The sequence below is a fragment of the Chionomys nivalis genome, chromosome 13, assembly GCF_950005125.1.
Source record: "Chionomys nivalis chromosome 13, mChiNiv1.1, whole genome shotgun sequence".
In the NCBI taxonomy this organism is placed as follows: Eukaryota; Metazoa; Chordata; class Mammalia; order Rodentia; family Cricetidae; genus Chionomys; species Chionomys nivalis.
Window position 1 is genome coordinate 9,038,919 of NC_080098.1, and position 12,803 is coordinate 9,051,721.

The following is a 12,803-nucleotide window of genomic DNA, read 5'->3' on the forward strand; positions in this document are numbered from 1 at the left end:
GAAAAAGACATTAACACCATTTGGGTCCTGAAAGAAAGACCCTAAAAATAAGGAATACAAATCAATTCTTAAACTATTTAATAGTAAGAATCTGATGACTCAAAAATGTACACGAGTTAATTCTGACCAGAAAAAAAAAATAATGATGGCTATTCAAAATACTAGGGTACGTTTGTTTAAGCAACATTCGGATTGAAGAAAAAAAGGGGGTTGAGAAAGAGGTAGATGGAAAGAACATTACTTGTCCTCTTTACCTCTCGTGTAGACTTCACAAACCACCATCTCAGAATGTACGACCATAAACAATGCCTGAATTCTCTTTAACAGAAACCCCGCACAAGCCGTCGGATAAGATATGATCCGCCACCGTAAGATCACGCCTCTGCCCTCTTAGGCTTGGCTGCCAACGCTTTTTAGTTTGCATTTTAGTCTCAGGATTGTCCCCTGATCTACTTTCAGCCGCGACTCACACTGAGCTCGTCGCTTCCCTCACTACCTCGCTTCGGAAAAACCGGTTCTACGGCAGCATCCGGAAAACAGTCGCAAAAGGGCCGCAGGAAAACGGCTAAATGCTGGGCTCACCTGGGGCTGCACAGTGCTCGACAGGGAGAACATCTCTGGGCCCTCGGGACCTTGCCGCCAGCCGAAACTGCTTCCTAGCTTCAGTTCAGAGGAAAGGGGCTGAGCCCTTTTATTTTCTCTTTCTGTCCCCTCGCTTTTGTCCCGGTTTCTTCCTTACTCTTCCCAGAAACAAAAAATGGCTTCCCCGCCCTACAGCTGCTACGACGACACCTGCCCCGGAAGACCAGAGGCTAACAAAACAGTACTTCCGGAGCAAGTGACCGCCCCCACGCTCACCCCACCTCCACTGCCGTCAGCCTCCTGCCTCTTCCCGGTAGTATTTTACTATGGGAGTTGATTTAGGGTTTGTTTGGGTTTTTTTTTCCCCACAATAAATTGGGTGTTGTTTTAGTCTCTCCTAGTCTATTTCTAAATTCAGTACGGGGCCAGCCGCGCTCCCCGCTCACCCAGGTTCTCCACATTCTGTGACTTCGCTAGCTTCCACACCTCATCCCTAGCCATTGCTTCACTTAACAGTCGGCCTGGCTTCTAGCTCAGGCAGAGGGAGGGAGAACTGCAGATCTTGACTGGGACCTGGAAGGACCCCACTGGATTCGATCCACATTAAAGTCCTAGTAGTCCCTTCGCTCGTTGGCCAGCAACCGCGCCATCCCGTCACACTCGGCCTGGGAACATAGGGCAGAGCTGGCCAAACGCGAACCAAGCTGGAGCCCCGCCCAGCGACCTGCCGGCTCCGCCCAGTGCTCCGCCCAACGCCCAGCCGGGCCCGCCCAGTGCTCCGCCCAACGCTCCTCCGGCCCCGCCCATCAACCCATCGGCCCCGCCCAGCGGTGCCGGCTTAAAGTGAGCCGCCGGGGCGCAGCCGCGCGGTGACGTCACGGGAGGCGTCCGGCGTAGGCGAAGCCTCTATTTGAATCTAATTGGCGGGAGTTGCAGCTGCAGTGGGACCTGTACGGCTATGGAGTCCGTTTCAGGGAGTGAGGAGAATGAAGGAGGCTCAGCGACAGAGGAGTGCGTGAATAGAATTCCGGTGCCAAGACCACCCTCCATTGAGGAGTTCACCATAGTGAAGCCCATTAGCCGTGGTGCATTCGGGAAAGTGTACCTGGGGCAGAAAGGCGGCAAGTTGTACGCAGTGAAGGTAGGAAGCCTAGATAGAAGGCAGAGGGTCTTAGACGGTCCTCCCCTGCTGTCCTCCTTCCTCGTTGCTGGACAGGCTCTGGGGCTGCTGCCTGGCCCTGCTTGCCGAAGCCTGCACAGTCCTGCGTGCTGGCGGCCGCGTTTGGGCTGACTGCAGTGAGCAGGTGTGTCTTTTCCCTTTCCCTGTCCTTCTTTCCTGTATCCCAAGAATCACTGCCCAGTGAAAATAGCAAAATTTATTCAACGTTGTCCTGGCCAGTGTTAACAAATGATAAAACCGAGGCTAAACGCAGAGACTTGGAGCCACAGCCGTGATTCCTGACTCATGTTTCAAAATCCAAAAGGCCTTAAGTACCTGTTGGTTATGGTTTCCTTGTTTGCTTGACGTACGGAATTTTGCTTTCACAAACATGATTGTTTTGTAGACGCTAATTTCAAATCCCACTCTTACCAAGAGAAAGTTGCATTATATTAATTTTTTTGTTCTGAGATTTATGTTGTGAAATTTTTGATTAAAGTATCATTTATGTATCATCTGAACTTTTGTTCTTTACTGACTTGGGCTTCGCCAGGATTAAGTTCGATACTTTCATTAAGATTGTAATAGTTACTTTCAGATTATGTTTTAATTCCATCCATTTGATAATAGATTAATAGGCAGGAGCAAGTGCTGTACAACCAAAAGATCTCATTAAACTTCATTTTTCCTTTTCAATTTTTCCATAGTGATATCTAGATTTTAAGATCATTTATAGAGCAAGTAAAAAGAAATGTGTCCAAAATCAAGCCATATTATCTGTATGTAATCCTTTTTGTTTGTTTGTTTTGGTTTGGTTTTGGTTTTTCGAGACAGGGTTTCTCTGTGGTTTTGGAGCCTGTCCTGGAACTAGCTCTTGTAGACCAGGCTGGCCTCAATCTCACAGAGATCCACCTGCCTCTGCCTCCCGAGTGCTGGGATTAAAGGCGTGCGCCACCACCGCCCGGCCTGTATGTAATCTTAAAAACAGTCATATGAGCTTCAAATTGTTCTGTCGGCTCTTGGTTCTCAGCCAATAGTGAAACTAACAAAGGGAAGCAGACTGTGGACGAATTGAGATTTCTGGTGTGCACCGTTGAGTGACTAGGGCAGGGTGAGCGGTCCTCTGCGGCTGACCGAAGGCTGCCGCCTGTGTTCCTTCTCTTCCTTCACTACCTCCAACATCCTACCTACCCTGCAGGCTAGAGGCTTGAGACAGTGTTCCTTCTTATATTTCATCCCTGTAGCTTATCTTTTAATAGCCCTGTTTTCCCTCTGGAAGACATTATTTATTTTTAGTTTTTCATTCTCAAATTAATAGCTATGTTCAGGCCCCCATTTCTCCCTACTTGTTTATAAAAGTGCAGTTCAGTGATGATTTTAGTAAGTAGTTGTATAACCATCATCACAATCCAATATTAGGATAGTTCCCTAGCTCAGGAAATGACCTTTTCTGCCTAACCTAGTGCCACTTCCTTTAACTGCTAACCCTTTTCTCCCCTCTGCACTGCCCCCCGTCTCTCTCTGTCTCTGTCTCTCTGTCTCTGTCTCTCTCTCTCTCTCTGACCCGAATTTGTCCCAAATAGCCTTAGACTATGATGTAGCTAAGGCTGGCTGGCTTTGAACTGCTGATGCTCCTGGCTCCATCTTCCAAGTGCTGGGATTACATGCTGTGTGCACCAACCCACTTTATGTCTCTGCAAGGTTGCTTTTTCTGGACATTTCACAGAAATCATACAGTGTATGGTCTTTTGCATCCTATTTTTTTTTCTTTTTTTTTTTTTTTATTTGCTTGGTGGTCTGAGGTTCATCAGGCCTTCATTTCTATACCTAGTTGATTGAAATAGTCCCTTAACTCGAATCATTATTTTTACTTTTAATCCATTCTTGGGCTGTGCTGTGCAGGCCAAAATCCAGAATCCTTAGGCAGTCAGTCATACTCCCAATTTTTGGCCCTAGACCTTCACTATATGTTCCACATAATCTATGTTCTAGCAACGCCCAAACCGCCAACTGGTTCCTCAAAACCATGAATTATATTTTGTGACTCAGAACTTGTTTATTCCAGTTCCTTAACTGTTTTTCCTTCGATAGCATCTCAAGCAATGATTGTTGATCTGAAAACACCAATTAATCTGTCCAATAAATAGTTTTTGGATCTGGGGTATAGTGGTAAACAAAGCAAACAGGCCTCCATGGACATTCTGCCAGTCCCGGGAGATAACAGGTAGAATCACATCGTAGGTTTGCTGTGTTTATCTCTACAGTGCTGGGAAGGACAGACCTGGGCCTAACCCATGACAGGCAAGTGCTCTGTCACTGATCTACATCCCTAGCCCTCCCTTGGTTTTTCTTAAGAAAATGAGGTAAAGCTAGAATTTTATTATGTAGTAATCATTTTATTAAACACATTAAATGAATGCCTTTTTATAATAAGCATTGATTCCAGTGGGTATTTTAATATTTTCATTAATTCTTTGAAAATTATATGATCCCAATATTTCTATTGCATCTACTGCTCCAACTTGAATGTATAGTTTTGTTTCTTACCTATTACCTTGAAACTTAAAAGGTATAATTTGGCCAGATGTGATAGCACACACCTGTACAGTTGACACTTGTGAGGTGGAGGTGGGAAGATTGAGAGTTCAAGGGCATCCTCAGCTGCATAGTAAATTCAAGGTCAGCCTCAGATTCATAAGGATGAGAATATAGCTCATATTTTTCTGTAAGGCAGCACTTGAGAATATTTCAGAATTCTGTTTTGTTTATATTTTTTGAGATTAGAGTCTTGCTCTGTGGTCCATGCTTGCCTTGGCCTCCTAAATGCTGATATTACAGGCAAGTGCCACCATGACCAGCTGTCATCGTTTCTGAGACAAACAGACTTCAACATTAAAAAAAGGGAGGGTTGAATTCTTTATTTTATGTGTATGAGCATTTTGGCTGAGTGTATGTATGTGGACCAATCAGATGTTGGATTCCCTGGAAGCAGAGTTACAGATGGTTGTGAGACGCCATATGCTGGGAACCAAACTCAGGTCCTCCATAAGAAAAGTACTTTTAGCCCCTCAGCACTCTCTCCAGCCCGCAGTGTTTTCACTCTATTCCCATCTGTCAAGGGTATGTGTATGTGTGTGAGTCTGTGCCACATGCATGGATGCCTGTAGAGGTCAAGGCGTTGGAGATTCCTAGGAACTGGACTCACAGGCAGTTGTGAGTTTTCTGACCTGGGTACTGGGGATTGAACTTGGGTCCTCTGTCAGAGTAATACACACTCTTAACCACAGGGCCATCTTTCCAGTCCTCGACAATTATGCTCTATTCCTCTCTGTTAAAGAACGAGAAGCTAAAATGTATATGTGTATGTATACATATAAACATATTACTATTCATCTTCCTGGTTATTTGGTGGGATTATTAGAAACATTATTATCTTTTGACCTTGTTATTAATAAAACTTTCCTACAAACAAACAGATTAGTCAGAAAGAGTTTAATTCCTTTTCTTTCTCAAGTACATTTGCTGTTTAGTCCCACAGCAAGCAGTGTTATCTTTTAAAAAAATGTTTTCTTCTTTAACAACTGAGATATTCATCTGGCAGTTTTCTAATGTTGGTCAAATCTAAATGACATCTATAGCTCTTATCTTGGTGTTTTTATGATAGCAACTTTGAAACTTCTGAATCCTTTCTAATAAGAAAGGGGGTAAATGTGTTTGGTGTCATGTCCTCTTTTATAGGTTGTCAAAAAAGCAGACATGATCAATAAAAACATGACTCATCAGGTGCAAGCTGAGAGAGATGCCCTGGCTCTGAGTAAAAGCCCTTTTGTCGTGCATCTCTACTACTCACTGCAGTCAGCCAGCAACGTCTACCTGGTGAGTGAACGGCTTGATGCCCTCTGTGAATCAGCAGTCACCGAGTCCTGCTCTCCCAGAGCACAGCTCTGTCTAGGATGCTTGCATTTAACTTTCTGCTCTCCCACTTGCTAGTTTAATGACCTTCAGCAACTTACATGTTGTTTTAGTGAGAGTTTTCCAAAGAAAAAGAACCAATAGGATGTGTTTGTATGTATGTAAAGACACAGTAAAAGGGATTTGTTTTAAGGAATCCAATTATTCAGCTCTTAATTGGTTGGTAGTCGAAACTACTAGGTAGATTGTTCCTTGCGAGGCTGATGAAGGATTAATGCTGCCAGTTCTACAAGCCATCTGAAGGCAGGCTTCCTTTACTTTGAGGATTTTAGTCTCTCTCCTGCTACTGGCCTTCAACTGATTGTTTGAAGGCTGTTGACATTGTGGGGAAAATGTGCTTTATCAAAGTTTACTGATTTAAATGTTTACCTGAAGGATACTTTAAGTGAGTTATAAAAATGATATCTAGTCTAAAAACTGGTCTGGTACCTGATGATTTAGTCTGCTTCCAAACTTTAGGAAACCTTCAAGTAAATTTGGACTAGTGTTAAATGTGGTACAAAAATCTAATAATATAGTCAGGAATTTTAGAAAGGAAGAAGGTTTGGTAGCATAGTGCTGAGTGCTTTTTTTTATTGCATCAGGATGAATTTACAATCAAGGCATTTTTGTTGTCTTTTTATTTTTTAATAAGCCACAGTTCAAATAAATGGTACACGGGATCATACAGTAAGTCCTGCCTCTCTCCTCAAATGGGAGCAGCAACCTTTTGACAACAAAGCATTTCATTATTTAATCTAGAATTTGATCATTTCTTTGATGATTATGTTGTTGATGAAACTGTTTCAGGTCTTTGTCTGGTTCTGTTTTCTTTAGTCAAGTGAATTTCGGTGTTGCGTTGTAATAAGCTCCACTGATGAAGCTGATCCCTGGCGGTGCTAGGGAAGTAGTTTTGGTGTGAGAATACAAGTTTGTGTGGGAAAGCTAAGCTCCAAAACAAAGCTAAAAGCTGTGCAAGATGGCACAGGTCTATAATCTTAGCATTTGGAGGGCAGAAGCAAGAACATTGCACATTCTGGGTCAGCCTGAGCCTCAGAGAGAGAGAGAGAGAGAGATCAAGCAGAGCACCTTCGGAAAATGTTTAGGTTATAAAACAGTGTGAAATAGCATTCTGTTCTTCAGGTGATTCACTATAAAAAATGAATACCAAATAGAAGAGCAATTGACTTTCCATCTGCTAAGCTAGTGGTTACAAACCACTGACCTATGACCAAGTCTGACTGTTAGGAGCTAAGAAGAACATTTGCTTTTTTTTTTTAATTTAATTTAATTATTTATTTTTGCTCTGGGTTTAGTCCCCAGCACCAAATAAACTGGATGTGTTGGTATACACATTTAATCCCAGCACTGAGAAGGTAGAGGCAAGAGGATTGGGCGTTCAAACAAGTTTGAGGCCATCCTGGATACAGAAGACTATACTTTAGAAAAGGTGGGTGTGGGAGGACATTGAGAAAAAACTTCAAAGACTATTTTTGGAAATTGGAATAGCTCAGTGGGTAAGAGTTCTTGCTGCATAGCCATGAGGACCTGAGTTCAAATTCCTAGAGCTCATAATATGCGAAGTGTGATCATAGATGGCCCTGTAATACTAACGCTAGATGTAGGGTCACAAAACATAAATATCACTGAGGCTTGCTGCCCACCAAGCTGGCTCCAGAGTCAGAGAATAAAGACAGGGACAGAGTAGTATTCCTGATGTCCCCTGGCCCTGTGAATACACATGTATACCACACAACACCAAGAAAATACTTTTTTTGTTACTTGAAAATTACAGTGAAATTTGAATTTTAGTCAGTGGGTAAAGTTTTATTGGAACCTAACCACATCCTTTTGTTACCTACGTCTTCAGCAGTATTACAATGGCAGAGTGAAAGAACCGCAACAGAATCCCACAGAGAACGAAGTGCTTATTATCTGGCTCATCACAGAAAAAAAGTAAAAAAGGGTAATATCCTTGAATGCTATGTCCAAAGAAGGTGGGAAAGTTGTTATCCGCCTGAACCAGATGTTTCCTGGTTGTCAGCATCTTGCTCCAAGAATTGAAGAAACACACACACGTATACCACCCAACACCAAGCAAAGTGTTATGCAAAGACACAGTGGATGTGTGGTTTAGATAGCTGGAAGGAATAACAGCACTGAGAAATTTGCTGCAGAGCTCCCTGGTTACTGCCTGGGGCTCCTAGAGGAGGGGTGTGGTGCTTCTCTGATTGAAAGCTTGGCTTACGTAAGCTTTTGCCTATTATGCATGTCCTTTTGTGTGATGCATCTGACTTTAATTCTATACATGCCCAATTATGCATAGGCATTAGGTCTTTAAAATTTCATGTTTAGAACATGGATTGTCTGACTGCACCAGTGTAGACTGGACTGACCCACCACCTATGGTTTCAAGATGTGTTTCGCGACAAAAGAGGAGCTAATAAGGATTGGCAGGGAGGTATATATAGGTCAGGGTGACCTAACTGCTTTGTTTGGAGAGGATTTGTACGTGCAGCTAGATGCAGATGGGTTGATAAGTTATCTGTGCTTACCTGCCTCTGCTTAATCCTTTAATTCTTCCGGAGGCCTTCAAATGTCTTCACAGCATCCTGTTTTACATGTATGTGTATAAAAACCATGATTGTGTCTCTGTTGTTGACCCTGATTTAACTCACTGGTAGCCAGTAGCTTCCAATTCTGTTAAAACAGTAGGTAAGTGGTAGGTGTGACTGCTCAGCATTGTAGCTTTTTGTTCTCACTCTAGAATTACTAAACAGGTATAGTATTTTTATTTCTTTTGTTTTGGGTTTATTGTTTATATGTGGTGCTGGGGTGCAAACTCAGAGCCCTACACATGATAGGGAAGAATCCTGCCACTAAGCTGTATTTCCAGTTCTATTTTCATTTATTCTAGACATTTCATTGGTAATAGACATATCTTACATATCCTACTTTATTACTGGTTTAGATCTTGGTACTCAAAATGTGGTCCATAGACAAAGATGGCAACACTATCTAGGGGTTTATTAGTGATCCAGAGACCTGAAGCTATAGCTCAGTAGTAGAGTGCTCCTATAAGATCCGCAGGACCCAGAGATTATCCCCAGGTATGTTGGCAGGAGTGAGGTTGGGTGTGCAAGGGAGGTGCTCAAGAAGAAAACCAAAGCTCAAACTCATCTAATTATAGTCTCATCTGGTGGCCGTTACCAGAGAGGACTGTATCACCTCTATATTTATGCCAAATATTCATAACATGGATCAAATCATGAGAAAATTCATCAAATAATCTCAAATTAAAAAGCTTCCTTCTGTCAACAAGCCTGTTTTCTTCAACATTATTTTTATCATGAAAGATGCACACTGAAAATTTGCTCTGGACTAGAGGAATCTAGAGAGATATAACAAGAAACTGCCTTGTGTTATGGCTTATGAGAGGGAAGTTATGAAGGGCAATATTGAGATGGTCATAGAAATATCAATATACTACATGTTAGAACTTTATTGCTCTGTACTTATGTAAGGGTGCCTTAGTCAGCAATTGATGATGAGTTTAATGGCCATCAGATGTCACAGAACAAGCCTGCAGTCTCAGATTTGAGAGGTAAGGACAGGAGGATCGCAAGCCTAGGCCAGCCTAGGCCAACCAGGTGTACAGAGGAATATCATCTCCAAACAGAAGCTTCAGGAACAGGTCACTAACTTCTGAACTTTATTATCAAATTACTCAGCAAACACTAACACACACTACAGTGGTGTGCACTTGGGAGTACAAATATAAGAGAAATGAAGGCCAAAGGGTCTGTATAACCAAGAGTTCAAGACTAGCCAGAACAGCATAGTAAGATCCCCCCCCACAAAAGAAATAAAATAAAATTACATACTAATACCAAGCTTGCTGCGGTAATTGTAATATTTAAATTTAAAAGCTTAATCTAGACAAAATTACATCCATATAAAATAACTATTAATTTATTAGAGTGCAGATATTAATATATGTCTTAGGGTTTCTAGTGCTGTAATGAAACACCATAACCAAAAGCAGCTTGGAGAGGAAAGAGGGTTTTTTTGGTTTATATGTCCTAAGCCACAGTCCATTGAGGGAAGCCGGAGTCTGGAAACAGGAGCTGATACAGAGGCCATAAAGGAGTGCTGCTTCCTGCTTTGTCCTCATGGGCTTGTTCAGCCTGCTTTCTTATAGCATTCAGCACCGTCCACAATGAACAGGGTCCTGCTACATCAATCGCTAATTAAGAAAATGCCCTACAGGCTTGCCTACAGCCCAGTCTTATGGAAGCATTTTCTCAGATGAGATCACTCCTCTCAGATGACTCCAGCTTGTGTCAAGTTGACATAAAAACTAGCCAGCACAATATATAATATTAATGTTAAAATATGTATGTGGAGGAGAAACCAAACCTGGCCCAATTATAAAAATGTGTGCACTGAGATGCTAGCAAAATAGAATTCTAATAATAGTCTTTGAACTTTCATGTAACTCTGGTTTTTGTTCAAACTGACCAGTTCAGTTTTTAACCAGAAAAATAATATGAGAAGCCAGGATTGATGGTGCATGCCTATCATCCCAGTACTTGGAAAACTGAGGCAGAAAAATAAGTTGAAAGCAATGAGTGATAACAAAAAAATACGTTTTATTGTGTAACTCCTCTAAAAAATAAAAGTGTAATCTCCAAACACTATACATTCAAGTATATTATTTTTGAATTTTTTGATAGATAATGGAATATCTTATTGGTGGAGATGTCAAGTCTCTCCTACATATATATGGTTATTTTGATGAAGAGATGGCTATAAAATATATTTCTGAAGTTGCGTTGGCTTTAGACTATCTGCATAGACATGGAATCATCCATAGGTAAGACTGACTTTTCTGTACATTGTTACTTAAAATGTATTGTGTTTGAATCTTTAATATATACAGAAACTACTTGCTGGTATTTCTAGTTTACCTACAGCTCAGTTGTAATGTGCATGTAGAAAGTACACTGGCTCTTGTGTAATCACCCTATGTTTTGTTAAATGTCGCTTTGAACATAAACAGTTTAATATGAAGCTTATTAATCTCTTTCCACGCCCATACAGAAGCGATGGTCTGTGGTCTCAGCTGATGTGCATGCCCTTCTCTGCTCAGAGAAATACTTAATAGCTCTGCTGTGTTAAAACTTAACCACACCTTGCTTTAAAGGGGTGAATATACATTTGAATTGGTGCTGGATAAGACATCTAAATAGAATGCCAAACAGAATCTAGTATTGAATCATATAATTGTTTTGTAGATTCCAATATGTAATAGATGGTTTTGAGGACTGTTTTCTAGACTTTACTGAGCCACTCATGAGGACTTCTATTTTAAAGAAAATAATTGCATTTCCTCTTGCAATTCCCCAACCCCCTCCCATCTGATACTTTAGCATTAAGACTACTTTTTGTGTCTGTTTGTCTTTTGTATGTCAGGGACTTGAAACCAGACAATCTGCTTATTTCCAACGAGGGTCATATTAAGCTGACAGATTTTGGCCTTTCCAAAGTTACTCTGAATAGAGGTAAGAATAATGGCAGGTAAGTGCCAACTTCAGACATTCTATTTCATTAACTTAACTTTTTTTGTTAATTTACATCAGACAAAACGTGGTGGGTACTCTGAGACAGGCTGAAATGAGTGTGTCATAGTGTTTTCCCCGTCAGAAGGGGCCTTGGGGTCTGTGGCAGAATGTTTGCTAACTGAATCCAATCCTAGCACCAAAAAAAAAGAAGAAAAAAGATAAGAAAGAACATAACCATTCTTGGATTTTCAAAAGTCCTTAAAACTTCATAGATCTTGAAAGAGGAACTGACAGCTGCTGTTCTCTTTCTCCTTGCTGAAACAGAATATGATCCAGAGTTGATTACTAAAATACTTATGCTAATACATCCTGCCACCACCATGACCTTGGTAGATGCAATTCATTCATATATATGGAAATAAGTTCTGTTCTGAGTAATTTCTAAAATTCTAATATAAGAAATAACAAATTTACACTATTAATACTACAAAGAAATACTGGTCCATAAACAAAACTACACAAAAGAACACTGTTTTTCTAAAGAGATTATTTACATTTATAGTATGTATTTTTTTGAAAGCTTAGTGCTTTCAAAAGAAAAATTGTCTATGTTTTAAGAAAGCAGAAGATTTTAATTCTCTCTGATTTTGTGTGGAGTTTTTTAGAAGAGGGTACAATCAGTAAAACCGGGTTTATACAGCCTACGTTGATCTTAACGTTGTCATGTAGCCACAAATAACCATCAACTCGGGCCTGCAGCTCACAAGTGCTGGGATTATAGACAGATGCCACTGTATCTGGTTTTGATGCGTTGAGTTCTTAATCCTAGAGAGTAAACTCAGGTCTCTTGTACACTAAGCAAGCATTCTGACACTAAACTACATTCCTAGCCTCTTGGTCTTACATTTTAGAATTTATTCTATAGCAGTGAGTGTAGAGAACAAAACTTAAGAGACTAAAATGATTTGCAGTACCATTGTATAATTAATTGAAGCAAGACTTTACTTAAGTTCATCATAGACTTATGGAAAGATCTTGCAAGTAGAGTGGATTCTCTATTAAGAAATATAGAAGCCGGGCGGTGGTGGCGCACGCCTTTAATCCCAGCACTTGGGAGGCAGAGGCAGGCGGATCTCTGTGAGTTCGAGACCAGCCTGGTCTACAAGAGCTAGTTCCAGGACAGGCTCCAAAACCACAGAGAAACCCTGTCTCGAAAAACCAAAAAAAAAAAAAAAAAAAAGAAATATAGAAGAGGGGCTGACAAGATCTCTTAGCAGGTAAGAGCACTTGCTGCAGAAAACTAGAGTTCGGTTCCAAGCGTTGGCATCAGGTGGCTCACAGCAGCTTGTAATCCAGCTCCATGGGATCTGACACTGTCTTCTGGCCTCCACATGCACACACATACATTTGGCTTGCATGCACTCAGACACCCATGTACACATAAATAAAAATCAATCTTTTTAAAAAGGAGTGTAGATGAGGAAGAGAGAGAATGTGGGAAGATGTGAAAGTGATCCTGGGGAGGGGAAGGAAGAAGAACTAAGTAT

The 12,803-nt window shown here is 41.2% G+C and overlaps 2 protein-coding genes across 2 annotated transcripts in view; one reads left to right on the forward strand and one right to left on the reverse strand.

The window, feature by feature from the left end:
• Yme1l1 (YME1 like 1 ATPase) overlaps window positions 1–786 on the reverse strand; it is a 35,659-nt gene extending 34,873 nt beyond the window's left edge. The window contains exon 1 of the mRNA XM_057787484.1: window positions 583–786. Coding sequence (XP_057643467.1) covers window positions 583–615 — 33 coding nt within the window. The 5' untranslated portion in view covers window positions 616–786. The remainder of the gene's footprint in view (window positions 1–582) is intronic.
• A 754-nt stretch (window positions 787–1,540) lies between these two features.
• Window positions 1,541–12,803, forward strand: part of Mastl (microtubule associated serine/threonine kinase like) — a 48,080-nt gene continuing 36,817 nt past the window's right edge. The window contains exons 1-4 of the mRNA XM_057788097.1: window positions 1,541–1,723; window positions 5,480–5,617; window positions 10,429–10,568; window positions 11,168–11,256. Coding sequence (XP_057644080.1) covers window positions 1,541–1,723; window positions 5,480–5,617; window positions 10,429–10,568; window positions 11,168–11,256 — 550 coding nt within the window. The remainder of the gene's footprint in view (window positions 1,724–5,479; window positions 5,618–10,428; window positions 10,569–11,167; window positions 11,257–12,803) is intronic.